The sequence below is a fragment of the Periplaneta americana genome, chromosome 12 (assembly GCF_040183065.1).
Source record: "Periplaneta americana isolate PAMFEO1 chromosome 12, P.americana_PAMFEO1_priV1, whole genome shotgun sequence".
Taxonomy (NCBI): Eukaryota; Metazoa; Arthropoda; class Insecta; order Blattodea; family Blattidae; genus Periplaneta; species Periplaneta americana.
This window is the reverse complement of record NC_091128.1, coordinates 150,863,096-150,884,483: the sequence shown is the minus strand read 5'-3', so window position 1 is coordinate 150,884,483 and position 21,388 is coordinate 150,863,096. Positions and strand designations below refer to the sequence as shown.

General features: G+C 37.5%; 1 protein-coding gene across 1 annotated transcript in view; it reads right to left on the bottom strand.

Annotated features, from left to right (window-relative positions):
* Nucleotides 1-18,516, bottom strand: part of mnd (L-type amino acid transporter minidiscs) — a 115,273-nt gene extending 96,757 nt beyond the window's left edge. The window contains exon 1 of the mRNA XM_069842284.1: nt 17,574-18,516. Within this exon, the coding sequence (XP_069698385.1) occupies nt 17,574-17,838 (265 nt within the window). The 5' untranslated portion in view covers nt 17,839-18,516. The remainder of the gene's footprint in view (nt 1-17,573) is intronic.
* Nucleotides 18,517-21,388: the final 2,872 nt, after the last annotated feature.

Here is a 21,388-nt window from a genome sequence, read left to right as displayed (position 1 = left end):
AAAGAAAGAAAACAGAGATAGCAATGATGATATTGATAACTGACAATAATAATAATAATAATAATAATAATAATAATAACAATAATATTAATAATAATAATAAATACATTACATATTAATTTTCAATTTTACAACAGCATAGTTACAATATTTACTATATGTCATGGGTTAAGGTGAAGTTGCGCAACCTGACATGTGTTCAACAAACAATTCCACGAACTAGAATGTGATTTTTTAATTTAAATTTGAATTTTGATATTGTCCGACAGTCTCTGACGTGGTCAGGGAGAGAATTCCAGAGGCGTGGAATAGACCCCAAAGGGTGTTTGGGTTATTCACTCGCTTGCCTTCGGAACGATCGGATGTCATGTGTGCGGTAGAGCGCCATGTTTCCAGTACAATTATGCTGTACTGCATTCCTTTACCGATCGCTCGCCCTTATCTCTACTCTAGAACTCTCCCCACTTCTCCTATTGCTTCCCCTCTTTCGCGTCGCTGAGCTGTCAGGACTAAATAATCGGTCTGTACATTATTAAACAAGTTCATAATGTTATACTTCGTGGCACGAGTCAATTTTTAGGGAAAGAGCGAAGCGAGTTTCTTAATTTTGACGAGAGCATAACTGTATAACATTACAAACGTATTTCATAAGTTATTTTTTGTACGATAGCATTACAAAACAATTAATAAAGAAATAACATCAGCTGTGTAATGATGGGTAGTTTGATAATATTGTCTACGAAGAAAGAGGTTGCTATGGTAACAGTGATGTATTAAATATTATAACCTGGCAAGTTTCATAATATTAACTTTATGGCACAAGTTACGCCGTCATGACGTTTTACAGTTGGCATGGTAATATTTTACGGCTCTGGTACGATAATGTGGCATATTATGCAATATTTCACTACCTAACGACAATAGTAGGCCTATATTACGATGCAAGATTGGGAAGGGCTTATTACAACATCGAGGAAAAGTAGCGATATTTCGTCAGCATCTTTATGGTGTACTTACTTACATACTTACTGGCTTTTAAGGAACCCGGAGGTTCATTGCCGCCCTCACATAAGCCCGCTATTGGTCCCTATCCTGAGCAAGACTAATCCAGTCTCTACCATCATATCCCACCTCCCTCAAATCCATTTTAATATTATCTTCCCACCTACGTTTCGGCCTCCCCAAAGGTCTTTTTCCCTCCGGCCTCCCAACTAACACACTATATGCATTTCTGGATTCGCCCATACGTGCTACATGTCCTGCCCATCTCAAACGTCTGGATTTTATGTTCCTAATTATGTCAGGTGAAGAATACAATGCGTGAAGCTCTCCGTTATGTAACTTTCTCCATTCTCCTGTAACTTCATCCCTCTCAGCCCCAAATATTTTCCTAAGAACCTTATTCTCAAATACCCTTAATCTCTGTTCCTCTCTCAAAGTGAGAGTCCAAGTTTCATACTTTATGGTGTACATTCAGTTTAAATTACAATTGGTTCTATTTTTTTTTCTTATGTCTTATTCACTTTTGTCTGAAACCTGTTTATATAATTTTTCATTTTAAATTTTATTGTGAGCTGTTCTATTCCGAGATTTTGTAATGCACTTCACAAACGTGTATTGTACAAAATTTTTTGCACGATCATATTTTTAAAATTGCAAATGCAATTGCATTGAAAATTTAGAGCAATATTATTCCAAAGCCTTCTCAAAACTAAAATGTAATGGTAACTAAGTAACAGTAAGTGCACTGTAATGGGTCTATTTCAGTATAGTTTTATCACAGTCTAGTATATACAGTCACGAAGCTCAATAAGTAGTAAATATGCAAACATTAGATAGTTGCTCACCACTAGGATCGCTAATATCGCCTCATTACAGACAATGCGAAATAGTACCGGCACAGTCTATTGTTTCTAGCACCCTCAAAACTCAAGCTTCGTGACTGTATATAGTAGACTGTGGTTTTATGTTACGAAGAATGGTTTCCCTAGCAACAAGTTTCTATGTTGGAATTCTAACTTTCAAGGCCTAACAACAATAGCTGTAAATACAACAAAAAATATTATCGTGCAAAAAGTGTTAATAATGCTGGAAAACAAAAAAATATATTCGTTTGGTAAAAAAAATGCTGGCGGGTGAGGCTGTATTGCCCTTTCTCCTGCCTCCGGTACGTTCTAACCTTGCTTACGTCCTACAGTGTGCAATTTTCTTAATCTAGCTGGACAAAATTCAATTGTTCGATTTCACTATATATTTTTATGAATGTATGCCCCTGACTGTACAAGGTATCTTGTAAAAACACTGCGCGATATATCTATCGGACATTTATTTGTTTTGGGGTCGCGTAAACATTACTATCTGCAGTGTTGAATCCACACTCCTCTGTCGCTATAGAGAACGCTTTGTCGAAAGCACATTAAAGTGCCAGTCAATTGTGTTTTCTTTTCTTCTTTCACATGGAATTTGTATATCCAGGTATCTGCTTGTAATTCAGCGAAATTACTAAATTAGAACTCCTTATACGGCTTTTATTTCGTATGAAAGATATTTACATTTTTTTTCAAAAACTCTGACTTTAATTTGACTTATAAAATAGACCTGCTGTGTGCTGTCAAAACAATTATATATTTATATTCCGACATCATTACCTGTGTGAAATATTGTTTGCTTGGTTGCGTATATTTCTGAACCTGACCCATATTAATATTATTTTCAGTGGCGTGGCGGGCTATACCAGACAGCAATTTTTTGAAGATTAATACCGGAGTAGTGACGAATCACTGAATAACGAACTTTTAAATAATAACTAGTGGCTTGTGCAGCAAATGCTGCTGCAAACTAAGTTCGTTAGACGTTCAAATAACAATTTTTCAGATTTATTTTCAATGAAGAATATTTGTCTTTTTGATAGTTATTTGCTTCCATAATAATGAAATATACTCCCTCTGAATGGACTTTTTTTTAGGCCAAATACTTTTTCTTGAACCTATCCAACTTCAGTTTTTGAGTTTCAACGCGAAAACGCAAGTATTAATGTCAGGACGATAGCAGTAGCTATTTCAGGTCACTGTGGATTGTAGGCAAAAGTTAAAAAAATGTCAGGTTTGCTAAACTTTCGAACAATAGCATTTGGCTGCATGTAGAACTTGAAATGTAGAGCGTAAAATCATTTTATCCTACTAAGAGATCTTGCTGAAATGATCTGGAGACTACAAAATTTTCTAGGCCTCTTATTTTATCAGTAAGTAATACCTTTTGATCTTTCCTTAGGAACTGTAATTTTTGCGCTCTCTCGAGCCAATACTGAAGACAATGACACAAATCAATATCTACACACATCCCCATTAAGTATATGAAAAAGACCCAACTCCACTGGGTTAATAAGTATAAAAATATTTGATTTTTAATAACAATATTATTATCTTACTTAAGTTTTGTAGTTATATATAGCAGCCACTCAGTAAATTATAGAAATGAAGATCTAAATTAAGATATTCTCTACATTTACTTACATAACCACAAAACGTTTCACTTTCATATCATCAATATAGCATCAATATTATGTACAATTAATGAAAAATAGATGCATCATGATATTAACTATAATAATATTTAATTTCTAATGGTAATAATGTCATCAAACCACTTCAAGTTTCGTAGATTTGAATATCCAATACACAGCTGTATTCAGAAAATTATACACTGCAGAATCAGTTTTTAATAACAAATTGAACTGAGCTCTAAATATGTCGGCAATCCTATAGGTCATGGCCTTCGTGTAATAGCCTATTGTTTATTGTAGTGTGTGTTTTGTTCTGAAATTGAACCAAGTCGGCCGTGATTCAATAAAATTAGTTCTCAAAACTGACAACAGATGGATTTTGGAAAATAGGAAAATTATGTAGGAAAATTGACATTTCACTGAAAACTACTAATTTTCCGAAAAACTTTAGATGCCAGGCATGAAAATGAGGGGTCAGTCATTAAAATCCGTTCAGCCGTTTTCCCGTAATTTCCATTACCAGCTCAAATTATATATATATATATATATATATATATATATATATATATATATATAATATTATTATAGCTCTATTAGGACTAGAAGACATTCCTAGCAATGTTGAAAATAAAATTGCGACAGCTATTGGAGATTTCTCATCGAACACTGTCTTTCTGTCTGGCAGTCCCTTTCCTGAACGAAGCTCCACAATTAATCAGAGAAGAGTCAAACAAAGTTCGACAGCAAATCAATGCTCTGGATCCTACCAAGATGCTTGTTGGGAAAAATATGTGGAAGTGCATCAACAGTTACTTATGGCCGTGGTTGATAGTGCTGTTTGTAATATCCTAGCGGAGAGTAGCCTATTACGGCTCAGAAATAATATATTTGCTGTTCACTTACCAAAGATTTGAATAAGAACCCAGCGACGAAGGCCACAAACGTTACGGGCCCCCATCTTATGGTTTCGGTCTCTCCACGCTTCAAGCCTGCATTCGTTGTTTCGAATGTCAGCTACATATAAATATCACCTACGGCTAACAAATCGAAGTGCGAATCCAGGAAGAAAATAATAGAGAAGAATTCCAAAGTAAAATGGGTCTTCTGGTTGATGGAATGACCCTGGATGAGGAACCACTATTGACGATAAAATGGCAAGACTTTTTTTAATGCCACCCAAAGTCTTAACATAACGAGAATAAATGAAAACTCATCTAGCAATTCTGTGTGATTCTGCAAACATTATAGTGTCGATCTAACACAAATGTGGATGCACTTCAACAGTTCACAGCATTGTATTATGAATTCAACATTTTTTATTGAAAGTAAATGTTTAATGAACTTTAAAATACACTAGAAAAGAAACAAGATTAAAATTTTATAAAGTTATGTCAGTCCCTATGTTGCTGTACGGCTCTTAATTCTGGACTCTTACTAAATACGAAGAAAAAAGAATCGAGGTGATAGAAATGAGATTTTTGAGGAGTATAGTAGATTATACTCTCTTAGACAAGAAACGCAATGAAGACATCAGACTAGAACTGAATATATTCAATTTAATTGAAAAACTCATAGAATATAGGAATAAATGGAAGCAACCCAGGAAAAGATGGCTTCAACAATTTTAAAATTCATATACTTCATGAGACCGGAACGAGCCAAACAAGGCTTAAACCATGTGGCTGATGATGATGATGATGATGATGATGATGTTTAATGATAAAAAATATATTTTATATCAAATTTTTTATAAATTCAGTTATATTGATAATTTTGTCTAAATGCACCTCTATAAAAAGATAGTTTTTCTTATATAAACGTAATCAGAGTTTGTATACAAATCGAATATGCTACCTTCAAGTTCTACATAAAGTTTCATGAAAATACATTAGGTATGAAAGAAGTTACAAAGTTTGTTTAAATTCATCCCCTACAAAGGGGTAGTTTCCCTTACACAAACGTAATCAGAGTTTGTACTCACGACCAAATAGGGACCTTTAAGTTCTGCATAAAGTTTCATGACTATATGTTAATTAGGAAGGAAGTTATTAATTTTGCCTAAATTCACTCCCTATAAAGAGGTAGTTCCCTTTACACAAACGTAATCAGAGTTTATACTGAAGTCAAATACGCTACCTTAAAGTTCTACATAAAATTTCATAAAAATCTGTTGAATAGGAGAGAAGTTATTAATTTTGTTCAGCTAGATTAAGAAAATTGCACATTGCGCGTCCCTTTGATTGGCTGCTTCACAAACAACTTTCGCTCTTCTTCAAGTAAGTAGTGTAAATAGTGATAACTGGTGACCACAGATTTTCGCATTTACTATACAAGCGACAAATCATTGATGAAAAAGAAAGTCGTTATATCGGCGAAAAAAAAAAAAAGAACTTTGTTGAAAATTTGCATTTCATTACTTTTTTAATATTGGATGCGCACTTTAAACACCTTTGCTTAACTCACACGGACCACAGCACAACCACATCACAACCACAAAACGGTGGTTTATATGTGGGACTGAAGTCATTGTCACAATGAGTGGTCGGCATCACCCATACAACAACCACAGAATTGTCGCTGCCGGTTGTCGAGCGCAACTCACACAGTGCGACACGCCGACCACTCGCCGCCGACACCGTATCCTTGGAAACGACGGACGCTTTACACCATATCCTTGGAAACGACAGACGCTTTACACCGTATCCTTGGAAACGACAGACGCTTTACACCGTATCCTTGGAAACGACAGACGCTTTACATCATATCCTTGGAAATGACGGACGCTTTACACTGTATCCTTGGAAACGACGGACGCTTTACACCGTATCCTTCGAAACGACGGACGCTTTACACCGTATCCTTGGAAACGACGGACGCTTTACACCTTGGAAACGACGGACGCTTTACACCGTATCCTTGGAAAGACGGACGCTTTACACCATATCCTTGGAAACGACAGACGCTTTACACCGTATCCTTGGAAACGACGGACGCTTTACACTGTATCCTTGGAAACGACGGACGCTTTACACCGTATCCTTGCAAACGACAGACGCTTTACACCGTATCCTTGGAAACGACGGACGCTTTACACCATATCCTTGGAAACGACAGACGCTTTACACAGTATCCTTGGAAACGACGGACGCTTTACACCATATCCTTGGAAACGACAGACGCTTTACACCGTATCCTTGGAAACGACAGACGCTTTACACAGTATCCTTGGAAACGACGGACGCTTTACACAGTATCCTTGGAAACGACAGACGCTTTACACCGTATCCTTGGAAACGACGGACGCTTTACACCGTATCCTTGGAAACGACGGACGCTTTACACCGTATCCTTGCAAACGACAGACGCTTTACACCATATCCTTGGAAACGACAGACGCTTTACATCATATCCTTGGAAACGACGAACGCTTTACACCGTATCCTTGGAAACGACGGACGCTTTACACCATATCCTTGGAAACGACAGACGCTTTACATCATATCCTTGGAAACGACGAACGCTTTACACCGTATCCTTGGAAACGACGGACGCTTTACACCGTATCCTTCGAAACGACGGACGCTTTAAACCGTATCCTTGGAAACGACGGACGCTTTACACCATATCCTTGGAAACGACGGACGCTTTACACCGTATCCTTGGAAACGACGAACGCTTTACACTGTATCCTTGGAAACGACAGACGCTTTACACCATATCCTTGGAAACGACGGACGCTTTACACCGCATCCTTGGAAACGACGGACGCTTTACATCGCATCCTTGGAAACGACGAACGCTTTACACCGTATCCTTGGAAACGACAAACGCTTTACACCGTACCCTTGGAAACGACGGACGCTTTACACCGTATCCTTGGAAACGACGGACGCTTTACACCGTATCCTTGGAAACGACGGACGCTTTACACCGTATCCTTGGAAACGACAGACACTTTACACCGTATCCTTGGAAACGACAGACGCTTTACACCGTATCCTTGGAAACGACGGACGCTTTACACCATATCCTTGGAAACGACAGACGCTTTACACCGTATCCTTGGAAACGACGGACGCTTTACACCATATCCTTGGAAACGACGGACGCTTTACACTGTATCCTTGGAAACGACGGACGCTTTACACCGTATCCTTGCAAACGACAGACGCTTTACACCGTATCCTTGGAAACGACAGACGCTTTACACCGTATCCTTGGAAACGACTACACCGTATCCTTGGAAACGACAGACGCTTTACACCGTATCCTTGGAAACGACGGACGCTTTACACCATATCCTTGGAAACGACAGACGCTTTACACCGTATCCTTGGAAACGACGGACGCTTTACACCATATCCTTGGAAACGACAGAAGCTTTACACCGTATCTTTGGAAACGGGACGCATTACACCGCATCCTTGGAAACGACAGACGCTTTCTTAAACTGTCGACGGCAAACAGCTAAGCTTGCGGTGTGGATGTCTGTGGCTGATACGAACTTCAAGCGACCACAAAAAAGAAGTCCACGTGTGGTCGGTTCCGCCGACAGCACAACCACACAAAACTACAAAATAATCGCAAAGTTGTGGTTCGTTACCAATTTATACGAAATTATTGCGATAATCTTACAAATAATTAGCGATAAAACGCGAAATATAATATTATCACTTTTTTTCTAAATAAATGCGAAATTCTGTGATCTCTATAACTAAGAGTATGCATGCATTAAAACAGTTCTCATTCATAAAAAACATGTCTGCATCATTATTTAGATTTCGTTTTTCTTACGTTGTATTACAATAATTCTCTCGTTAACAGCGTTACAAGTGAACACTTCATTCGTAATACACAGAATAAAACGCTGGGTAAAGGTACAGTGAGGAACATAATTGTTGAGCGGGCGAAAATGTCTCAAGATCTGTAGCGCGTTTCATAAGAGGCAATAGTTCTAATTCCCTCTCAGCATAGATATGTAATATTTAAACAGGAAAGCGAAGCGAATATCTCGTCAACTAAGACCGAAAACTTTCAGCTCGGAGCATTTTTTGACTTGGCATTTTTGACTTGGAAAAATCTCGAGTCGCTCAACTATTATGTCCTTCACTGTACATACATTAGCCTAATACGGACTAATAGTTTGCCTCATATAGAAGTGAAAGGAATGAACGAAATGTTTGTTGATTGGCATCGTGTATTTGTAGGTACTCTTCCATAACATGTCACACGACTGGACCAGGAAGTAATTTCAGTCAAAATTGTTAGCTTCGACAAAAATGCTCTTCACATGAACACGGTGAATTAACTTATATGGAAAGCGAGCAATACTGTTCGTATACGCAAAGCACACACAGAAAGGTCACAAAGGAACGTCGCCAGTGATTCCCAACCGATGTGCCCCGGCACTTTAGGGTGATGCGAGATTGGCCAGGGGTGAGCGAGAAATTTTGAGAGATAAACGAAAAAAATATTAATAGGGCCTACTTAAAGAAAAAGTGAAAGCTTCTAGGAAGAAAATCAAGTCATTTTATGAACTGTGCTAAAATGATTCTTGTGTTTACAACTGTCATATCTGACAGATAGGCTATTTTTAATAAGCTAAATTAACTGAATGGTTTAATGCAGGGACAACAGGAAGCAACAGCGTTTCCTTAATCAATAAAATGAAAGATTTTAAGAGAAAGTTTGGTTCTTGAAGGTTTGCAGTACACAAAGGAGATATGCTAAACTTTTCATCTCTTCTTAATCTAGCAGAAGATAAACATCTGATGTGAGAAAAGATTAAAGACTTCATTCTTGACAACTTATCACGACTGCAAGATTAAGTATATAAATATTTTTGTATCTCTTTCCACCAATAATCTTGATTGGATTGCATCACCATTTGATTTGGCAGACAGGTGTCACTGTAACCAAGATGCAGTACTAACCGTGGTTGCTATAAACAAGTTCAACTATGTACGTACACTGCAGCCGTGGCGAAAACGTCATCGTGCGCCGAGCCACTGTGTAACCTGGAACGTGCATAGCACCTATGGAGGGAGGCGGATACCCGAAAGGGAAGTGAAGCAACTGTCTGACTTATTAACGGATTTTCATTTTCCTTACGTCAAGCACTTTAATATAATTATATACAGTACAAGGCTACAAACTAATGTTTAGTACGTGTAACGAAGAAAGAAGTGAAGAATGAAACATGGGACACATTATCACAATCTAAAATTAACTGTCTTCAGAATGTCTCTGCGACAGAGTTTCAAAATCAGGAATGATGTCACTTACTGCCAGTCGTAGTTGATCACGAAGGTATTTGTCTGTCAGTCGTGATCTAAATTTGGTTTTTACTATTTTCATTTTTGAAAATAATTTTTCAAAAACGTAAGTTGTGGCGAACATGGCTTCAAAAGAGAAAGCGAAAGAACGAAGCTTCGGATATTTATTTTTGGCAAAGATTTGAAAACTTCAACATTTGTCAAGTCCTTACATCTATAGTCCCGACGCTGTTATTTCCGGCGTGACTCCGCCCCCTTTGCTTACGTCTTAGAAAGTAAAGGCTCTATAAAGTCTGCTAGTAGTAGTAGGTAGGTAGTATCGTTCGCCATTTTTGTTCTCACATTGCCGAGCTACCATACGAGGAATCTATTTGCCACACCGTTAAACATTATCAAGTCGTAGCTCCTATGATAATAAATCAAACGCAATGTAATTCAGCAAATAATTGAGCGGCAAATAACGTCTTCGTGTGCTTTCTGCGAACGCCAAAAAAAAGAGCTAAAATGGCTGGCGATTATATTAAGTGTTTATCGAGCCTTAAGAAATGAATCAGCGAATCACAAGACGCACACGTTTAAATGTAGCCGACCTGCAACGCGATTGGCTGCCGGAAATTAGAGCGACGGGACTATAGCTTTCATTTAACATCACATTGTAAATCTGTGAGTTTAAATTGAAGATCTAACCGCATTATTCGTACATCTGCTGAAAAAGGATCGATGTACAGGGATAATAATAATAATAATAATAATAATAATAATAATAATAATAATAATAATAATAATAATAACAATAATAATAATAATACAACCTTTTAATGTTTCATCAGTAACATGTAGTATAATGCCGTTTTATGTTATACCACCGTTTTCTCGTAATACTTGTGAACAAATCATACATTTAATATTCTCATTCATATTGACAGCAAAAAAAATGCGTCCTCCCATCCTACTTGAAACTTTCGTTTTTGTTGATGTACAGTACATGTATTGAAGAGAGACATTGCGACGATACGCCACTCGCAGATCAGAGACAAATACAAATGGAACGGAGTTGGACTCCAGTGAGTGAGAGGGTGGGGGTTGTGGGAGGTAGAAAGCACAGCTATCATTGCGAGCCACAATGTGCTCGTGAGTCCGCCACCGCTGACGTACAGTATAACCTCGTTAATACTCTCGTCAAGGGATTGTGGTCTTCAAGGGTAATAAGCGGGGAATTATTTATGAAATGGGGAAGCAATTTAGACGCCACTTTATAGGAAATATATTTTACTGTGCATTAGTTACGGCCCAGAATGCAAATAAGAGCTCATTTCATGTGAATAAAATCTTTGATAATTTTTTTTGCCGTGTGTTTGTACTACTATTATGAATGATAAAATTTTATGTGCGATACACTGCTAGGAGCAACACTAATCTACTTTCGAAGCATATTTACTACTTCAGAAGAAGATATCAGATGATAGACGACATTAAGTTGTGTGGATCATACGAGCAGGCTTCGAGACTTCGGACCCAATAGAGCAGTTCAGTGGGAAATTAGCATAACGGCGTATTGAGTGTAGTGGTAAAACGTACAGTGGGTGGGGGTCCTGTAGAATGAATGCCAACAAATAGTCTACGCAGAGAAAAACACTCTGGATATGAAGGTTCTGACGAATAATTTCGTTTCCATACAAACCTATTTTCAAACTGTGTCTGAAACTATTACACGGTTAGAAAAGTCAGAGCAAGAGATGCCGGAAGCCCTCAAATTAGTTGATTTATTTATTTTATTGGGTTATTTTACGACGCTGTATCAACATCTAGGTTATTTAGCGTCTGAATGATATGAAGGTGATAATGCCGGTGAAATGAGTCCGGGGTCCAGCACCGAAAGTTACCCAGCATTTGCTCGTATTGGGTTGAGGGAAAACCCCGGAAAAAACCTCAACCAGGTAACTTGCTCGAACCCGGGCCACCTGGTTTCGAAGCCAGACGCGCTGACCGTTACTCCACAGGTGTGGACGCAAATTAGTTGAGGAAATAACACAGAGAATTAATGAGACACAAAGTACACCGGTTACTGAACGTGTAAAACAGAAGTGGAAATCAATTTTATGTAAAAATACCGGATATGGAACATTATGTAACATAAACAGCAAATTATTGGACATAGAGTCACCCGAGAATAAAGGACTGTCTCTTAGAGACTGCAATGATGTTAGGTTTTTTCGTTTTGCTCCTATCACGTCATGCGACGTAGAGCGCAGCTTTTCACAGTACAAACTGTGTTTGGCAAATAACCGAAAAAGATTTACGTTTGAGACACTGAAAATGTATCTTATAGTACATTGCAATTCGGTAGTTCACTTCCTAAAGACGACCAATAGGATAAATGAAACAATTATTAAAATTGCTATATGTTCATTTCTCCATTAACACTGTGTATAATTAAACACAAATGCTTATAAAAGACAGGAGAATAAATGCTTTTCACATTGTTTTGACATTGTCATTGTGTAATGTATATTTACTTTCAGAATGTCCATATGTGTGTTTCTCCATACTACCGTATTCTACTCTAAATAGCAACGTTGTTACCTCAGCACATCTCTATCTACTTGCAGCGACTCAACAACTTATAGTGCATGCACAGTAAACTTATTGTATCGGGTCCAAAGTCTCGAAGCCTGGATATGAGACAAAGAGGAAGCCATAAAATAAGAAAGACTGGAGAATGCTGGGTTTGCAGTGCTGGGCAGTACACTATGAATGAATGAATTTACTATTTCGAGAGCTTCGTTTGGTGTGGGAACACCTTCTGCAGATTCAATTTCCTCTTCACCTAGGGCGGTAGTGGCAATATGATCCACAATCATGTTCTCAACACTGCGGATTTCTGAAGTCACTAGACCATTGTCAACTGGCACAAAATCCTGCGTGTTAGCTTCCTACAACTTCTCCTATACAGAAGCCCAATCTCGTCATCATCGATTATGAAAGGGGCATTCATTTCACAGATTGTTATGGCATGGCATTTTGTACTGCAAACTTACTGCACACTCCACAGAATTAAAAAAAAAAAAATAAGAAATGAGAGGAATGTATTGACAGGGAGATTTTTAGTAGTTATTAAAATCCTTTTATACAAAGAAAAGTAGCTACTGGTATGTGCAACTTCCGACAGTGCCAACCGTAGGAGGGTTTTTTTCAGGTAGAGGGTGAAATTTCTTTCTTGCACTCGAGGTGCAACGACCCTCAGTACAGTCACAGCAACATATTTTGTTCACCGAACTTTTAAAACATTACAAAATTCGCAATTTATATAGAATTTTTACTCATTTCCGATCCGAAAAAAAGGGCTACAAGCGGGATTTGAAAGCGTTACAAGAGAATAAAATTATGCAGGATTATGCATGAAATGTCCAAGGGTCGTATAAAAGGGCACAATGAACGGGATAGCGTTATAAGCGGGAGCGTATTAATGAGGTTATACTGTATATCTAAAACTAAAAACAAGAATAAGTTCAAAGCCGCATACCACCAATAATAATAATAATAATAATAATAATAATAATAATAATAATAATAATGCTCATGTAACGCTTTGAGTATATCCTCACAAGTTAAATATTTAGGCATTATTATTGACCAACATTTAAAATGGGACAAGCATATCTCCTTTCTGTGTAACAGATTGCGTAAAACAATCTACAAATTTTCCATTCTACGCTCTTATTTACCTGTTTATGTTCTGCGTACTGTGTACTTAGCTCTGTTTCAATCAATAATTCAGTAGGGTATTTTAGGTTGGGGAGGAATGGCAAAATCGACTCTCCGTCCTTTAAATCTGCTCCAAAAAAGAATTATCAAAATTTGTCTATATAAACCTTTTGATTACCCAACAAAATTAATTTTTCAGGAATTTGGCGTATCAAATCTAGAACAAATTTATAAACAAACATTGCTGATTTACTTCCATAAAAACCACAATAAATTTAAATTTGATCCTCATGAATACCAGACGAGACAAAACTACAGTTTCTTTCTAAATACTCCCAAATGCCACACAACTGCTGGATTAAAACACAGCAGAAATTTTGGACCCAAAATATATAATACATTAATTAGAGCTTACCCTGAGCTAAGTACACTTAACACACACAGATTTAAGAAACAAATAAGATTAATTATTTAATTGTTTAAGCTGAGTTAAAAATTGTTACTCTAATATTCATGTACTTTTGTATTTTCTATTTGTGTATAGACCCTGTTATTACATGCTGTATTTTACCATTTATTAATGTGATTGTGCTCAATGAACTCTCTTAATTTTGTGATATATTTTGTATAACTGATCTGAACTGCGCCCGAGCACGAGCTTCTGCTCTTTCGGGCTGCAATGCCTAATGTAGCTCAAGTGTATAATATTAAATAAATATTATTATTATTATTAAAAAAAAATAAAAAAATAAGAAGAAGAAGAAACCGAGGCAAAGGAACTGGCCACCTTATTCCATTATCTCCTGGCCTAGTTGCCTCATAAGTGGTATCTTTTTGGTATCACTTGTGAGGTTCAGACCTGTCTTCGGACAGTTGACTAAACAACAATAGACCACGAAAGGCCAAGACCGACCAGTCGGCTGCTGGCCTAATGTTGAAATGTCTTAGCACAGACGAACAATCATCCAACCAGTATAGGGATATCGTGTGGTTACTACGTCATTCCAGCTAATCTAGATGGTTCATGGAATCGGATTTCGCTACCTATCGTAGTTCCCCAAATTCTGAGTGGACACCGGTCCCAGATACTGACCGAAATCTCAGAAGAAGTTCCCCATATAAATACGAACACCATGAAGTCCATAACACGAGTCCTAGGTATTGTGCCTTTGACCGCAACGCTGCGGAGCGGGAAGAAATAATAACAACAACAACAATAATAATAATAATAATAATAATAATAATAATAATAATGTCTTACCTTAAAGACTTCGATCATACTATTGATATTTTCGGTAAAGTTTCATAATAGCGTTATCAAAGGAAGGCGGACAGCAAAAACAATAATATTCTTAAATAATGTTCAGTATATGCCAGGCATACCAAAAGCCTAAACTAACCTAACCTGTCACTGGTTCAAATATTCAAGGCATAACAAAAGCCTAAACTAATCTAATCTGTCACAGATTCGTATATGCAAGGCATAACAAATCCCTAAACTAACGTGTCCCAGATTCGTATATGCAAGGCATCGTATCGTGATACCACAGTCTAGTATATATTCACGAAGCTTGAATTGTGAGGGTGCTAGGAACAATAGACTGTGCCGGTACATTTCGCATTGTCTTTAATGAGGCGCTAGTAGCGATCCTAGTGGTTAGCAACTATCTACGGATGCATATTTACTACATATTGAGCTTCGTGACTGTGTATACTAGACTATACCTGCACAAACAGCGCTCAACGAGCGCGCGCGCTCCTTCGGAGCGGGAGAGCCGTGTTTTCCGCTCGCCGAAACGTCAGAATGACATAGACTTGCTATAGGTAGAGGAGAGGAAAACGACCACTCAGTTACCTAGTGGAATGCAGCGTGTAGGACTATTCTCAGTATCTGTTTCACGTTGCTTATCTACTGCTACAGTACAATATGGAGGAATCTAAAAGACGGAACATAACATTTAACATTTAATGATTTACAGCTCGAACTTATTGATCTTCAATGTGACCTGAGGGCTAAAGATCGTTTGAATAATACTACTAGCCTGGTTGAGTTTTACAAGACTAAACATTAGCAATGATATCCACGACTACCAGTGGCGTAGCATGAAATTTTGAGCAGGGGAAGCTAACTCAAGTTGTCTTTCATGTATGAGAAAACGTATTGCAAAAATATAGTCTTAAAATAAATAGTAGTCGATGTCAAGTCAGCAATCCGAAGATTGGTTGGAACTTCATAAGTAACACCAATAAGGCATCACGTCAAATGATAGTTAAATATGACTTCATGGTTTACACATATCTCTAAGAAATATACAGATACAGTACGTATAATTTAACATTAGCTCACTCCCTGTAATATTTAGAGAAATCACAATATTAATGGTCAATAAGTTAGATACAGTGTTAGTAAAATTACATCAATCAACGTTAAAAGCCACCGGCGTAGCTCTGTCGGCTAAGGCGCTTGCCTGCCGATCTGGAGTTGTGTTCGGGCGCGGGTTCGATTCCCGCTTGGGCTGATTACCTGATTGGGTTCTTCCGAGGTTTTCCCCAAACGTAAGGCAAACGTCAGGTAATCTATGGCGAATACTCGGCCTCATCTCGCCAAATACAATCTTGCTATCACCAATCCCATCGACGCTAAATAACCTCGTAGTTGATACAGCGTCGTTAAACAACCAAGTAAAAAATTAACGTTAAAATCTTTATCAGAAGATTATTTTTAACTACATGAATTAGTGTCAGGAACTGTTATTTCACTCATTATTTATTATATCAGCTACAGTGCACACTAACACTTCAACTGAACACAACTCACGAAAAGGATAACTCGGAAGCTAATTCTTTCCAATGCTAAAGCTAGCTTCTTGAGAGCCTTGCGAACAGGGTAGTTTAGTTAGAAAGGGATGGAAAATACGCGGGGTGCGTGAAGAATGTGTGAAAGGAGGGGATTGGAAGCTGGTATGTGCAGGCTCCATGTTCACTGCTGCATCACCAATCATCCTGAGCTGCCGCATCACAACATTTAAGGCGTACATATAAATTGTATTAAAATTAATAAATAATTTTGTTCATAAACTGCAGTTTACTATGGACCGAGTTATTAACTGGGGAAGCTGAGCTTTTTAGCTTACATTGACGCTACGCCACTGACGACTACACAGGCTGGCTGTGAAAATTATTGCTATGTTTGGCTCAACATTTATATTTGTGAGCAACTGTTTTCTATAATCAACTTTAATAAAGGCAGACATAGAACATTTGTAACTGATGTTTCATTACGATCAGTAGGCTACTGTTCCTTTCAGCTGCCAACAGCATAAAACCTCGTTTTGATGTACTGATAAATAAAAATATAACAAAATGATATTGTACATTTAAGTAGCTACAGAATTTCTATTATTTCTGTAAAATAAATATTTCTTTATTAATTAATAATTGTCCAAGATAGTTTTGCAAACACTGAACGGGAATTGATTTCATAAACACTCGTAATAGTACTTCCTTTTGTGTATATTTTGTACGAGATCACCCCTTCTTCCAGTCCACCCTTATACAGAGCGCAGCTAATAAATGCATTCCACTCATGAGCTGTGAGCCGGCTCGGAGAGCGCAAACCTTGTCCAGGCCTGTACTAGACTATGGTGATACACATACATTCATACATACATACATACATAAACAATTCGAATGTACACTAGCGTGAAACTTTCGTAACGTCACCTAAGTTATGTTGGTCTGATTGAGGAAAGAGCTGTAAAACAGTTGAAGGTGTATAAACGAAGTACGAAGGGAACTACCTCTGCGCTAGCTTAGCCTTGCCATAATATATTAATTTATCTTTATCGTGATACACTAACTTATTAGCGCATAAGGCTGGTTCACAATAAACCGGGAACGGAAACGAGAACGAGAGCGGAAATGTTAAAATATATGTATTTAAATGTCAGCATTCACAATTAACTATTGTGAATGCTCACATTTAAATACATATATTTTACAATTATTTCCGTTCTCGTTGTCGTTTCCGTTCCCAGTTTATTGTGAATCAGCCTATAGGCTACTTAGAAAATGAAATTAATTCCACTTACCAAGTTCGGCGTAACACAATGCTCCTATCATGGACAGAAGACCGGAGAGGACCCATACGATAAGTGCAAGTCCTACTGAACCTGAACTCTTCAGAACACCTTTCGGAGACACAAATATGCCTGCTCCAATAATAATACCAACAATAATAGCCACGCCATCCAGAAGGCCTAGCTCCTTCTTCAGCTTTATGTCATTGTCCGAGTTGTTAGGTCGCAACGTCTCTTTTTCGGCAGCTAAAATTGCGTTGTTTTTGTTGACAGACATTGTGCTTCACCACCCTCACCTTGCAGTTCCTTGTATATGATGCACTTTTACAATTCTTTCGTCATCTCTCGTATTCCTTTTTGGCGCCACTTAGACGAGGACTATAGCTATAAGATTCTATTGGTAGCCCAAGCTTTGGTTCCGCCTACTTGCGGTCATACGCGTCGATAGTGTCACGAATACTATCAAGAGCTCAACTTTGTTTCGTGGTTAGAAACTCGCGAAACTGCTCACACATGCAGTGTTCAGTCACAACGTAAACCCTATGAATTCCACTTATTATAATTCAATTCGCCACGTGATAATCTGCTATACTTCACCCGAACACTGACGTAATATAACTCCCTATTGGCACCAACACGTGGCTTCTGCTTCCCGCCAGGTGTTTTGCATAGCTCGCAAACAAATTGCATCTACCGTGTAACATTATCCCTATCCATGTTTATCTTTGCACAGCAACTAACTATCTCTATTTACTACCGCGTTTGTCCATTATTGCACGTGGAGAGGTGAGCAAAATATTCAATGATACCGTACAACAGACACCGAGCACCAAGACTGAATGCAAGTTTGTGCCGCCGTAAGTTGAAACCAGTCCCTCTCTCCTGCGCCCCTCCCCCAGCACCAGGATAAGCCGTAGAGCCCTCGCTAACGGTGAAACATGGGGTGTTCAACCGTGCGGCACCCTAGCGGCGAATAGCTGCACTCAGATATACCGCAACCGAGTCAGTAAACGAAATCGTAAGTCAAATTCCGTACGTACATTTTTTTTATATACTAGCCGTACCCGTGCGCTCCGCTGCACCCGTTAGAAATAAATATAAAGTAATTACATAATTAAAATAGGACATTTGATCCAGGGAACATTCGTGTTTGATAGAAGGATAAATCGTCTAATATGTTACTTAATTTAAATTGCATCCAAATAATTAAAATGCGATCATTATGGTCCAGAGACCACTCATTTGGTGCAATGATAATTCCCTTAACATGTTTCTTAATTATATTATATTATATTATATCAGAAGTTACTGTAATAACATTATAGCATTATGTCCATCTAGAGAAACTACACTTTCCAATGGTGAAATAATAATTAATTATACAAATCGGTTAATTTAGCTTCCGATATTACTTCATACAAACACAGAGACATTCTCTGTAGGCTTTCATAACTTTCGATTGTTGCTGTCCAAGGCCCCTGATAGACGAAGTCATTTGTTTTTTTATTTCATTATACGGCCTTAGATGACAGTTATTTTAATTTTAAAACTCATTTATCTCAATAAATATCAGTCCTATCAAAATGTTTCAAGGAATAAAACTTATCGCAAATTATTTTTAAAGAAACTTTTGTTATGTAACATTTTTCACAAAAATCAATAATAAGCGAGATATTTCGATTTATTTAATTCAGGCCCCCTTATAACCCCCCTTTTAAATAATGTATTTTGAATGCCATATAGCCTAAAATCTAAGTTACAACGAACTTAATTTATATTCCAATTTTCATCGAAATCCGTTCAGCCATTATCGCGTGAAAAGGTAACAAACATACAGACAGACAGACAGACAGACAGACCTACAAACAAAAATTTCAAAAAAGCGATTTTCGGTTTCAGGGTGGTTAATTATATATGTTAGGACCAATTATTTTTTGAAAATCGAAAATTACCAGAAAAATTTCGGCTACAGATTTATTATTAGTATAGATTCCCGAATATTCACATGACCAGATTTTCGGACACAAAAATGGCCCATTCTTAAACGTGGTCCCGTATTGCTGTAAAGCGCGGCCTTGAGTTTTTACTATTCGCCTTACGTTTCACATAATATCTAAAACTTCATACCAAAGCCAGGGTGCGAATTAACGAGGGGATGAGGATTTCCCCCCCATTGGAAAGTTATCCCCCTCTCATAAATTCATATTAACATCCCTGCCAGGGATAACTTCTATATCCCCTCACAAAATATAATTGTTTTAATACGAGTATAATAATAATAATAATAATAATAATAATAATAATAATAATAATAATGATGATGATTTATTTAACCTGGCAGAGTTAAGGCCATACGGCCTTCTCTAACACTCAACCAGGAATGAGTATATGTACTTTATAAAGTATAAAGTAAGCAAAGAAAATTATATTGGTGTATTATCATCATCGACAAGCTGACAACAATCAATTACTTAGGCATTACACATCTTACCTTAAGCCTGCTCATAGATATTATTATTATTATTATTATTATTATTATTATTATTATTATTATCAAGATGCAAGACAAACAACTCAGTGCAACCAAGTGTTGAGCCATATCGAATAAGGATAATAATAATTTTATATTATTCTCTATCTAGGATTCTATCCCCCCCTCATCAGAAATCTTAATTCGCACCCTGGCCAAAGCAGTAAAAAAAAAAAAGGTAAAGGTATCCCTGTAACATGCCATGAAGACACTTGGAGGGCATGGAGGTAGAGCCCCATGCTTTCCATGACCTCGGCACTAGAATGAGGTGATGTGGTCGGCACCACGCTCTGACCACCTTTTACCCCCGGAAAAGACCCGGTACTCAATTTTATAGGAGGCTGAGTGAACCTCAGGGCTGTTCTGAAAGTTTGGCAACGAGAAAAAATTCTGTTACCATCTGGGATCGAACCCTGGACCTTTCAGTCCTTCGGTCCGTAGCCAGCTGCTCTACCAACTGAGCTACCCAGCCCAGGTTTAATATATGTATACTAATAGCTATCATATACAATTGCAACAAAGGAAATAAGGTATCAGTAATAAAAAAATATATAATACATTTTGTTATGAGCAAATTGATATTATGTATTTCTTACTCATGCTATTAACTATTTTCTAACATAATTTAGGACTGCCTCCGTGGTCTGTTGGTCAGCATGCTGGCTTCCAGATCAGGAGGTCCCGGGTTCGATTCCCGGGCTCGGCTCTTGGTGAAGACAAATTCCCTGGGTCTCTAGAGTCTGGAAATTTGTATGAATGTGAGTGTGATTGTGAGTGTGTCGGGTTAATATTAATTAACCAATCATCACAAATATAAAAATACATCGCTGTTCAGTAAACTGAACACACGTTTCAGCATCACATTGTTGACAAGTAACTCCATCTGTTAGCACAACCATAAAGCATCTAATAGATGCTATAGAGTTACCAACAACGGGGGAAAAAAAAAAAAAAAAAAAAAAAAAACAATTTAGAAAATTATACATACACTGTAGTATGATTATTCTTCAGCAATTACATATTTTTTATTTGAATGTATTGGTTTCAACACCTGCAGCTGTCCAAGGACGTCATAGAATTTAACACACCTATAATTCAGATTTCAAATTACACTTTGTGACATACATATTTTAGGTTTTAAAGTTTCTGGTTTCGGTCTAGATTTTTCATCTGTCCACATATTATCCACTGTTGCGAAAGTATTTCCTGTTATTTTCTTCTTAACTTATATTCTCTGAGAGAATAGAAATCATAGAACTTTCGCTTCAAATTTATTTCGCAAGATATTTATAGGGAT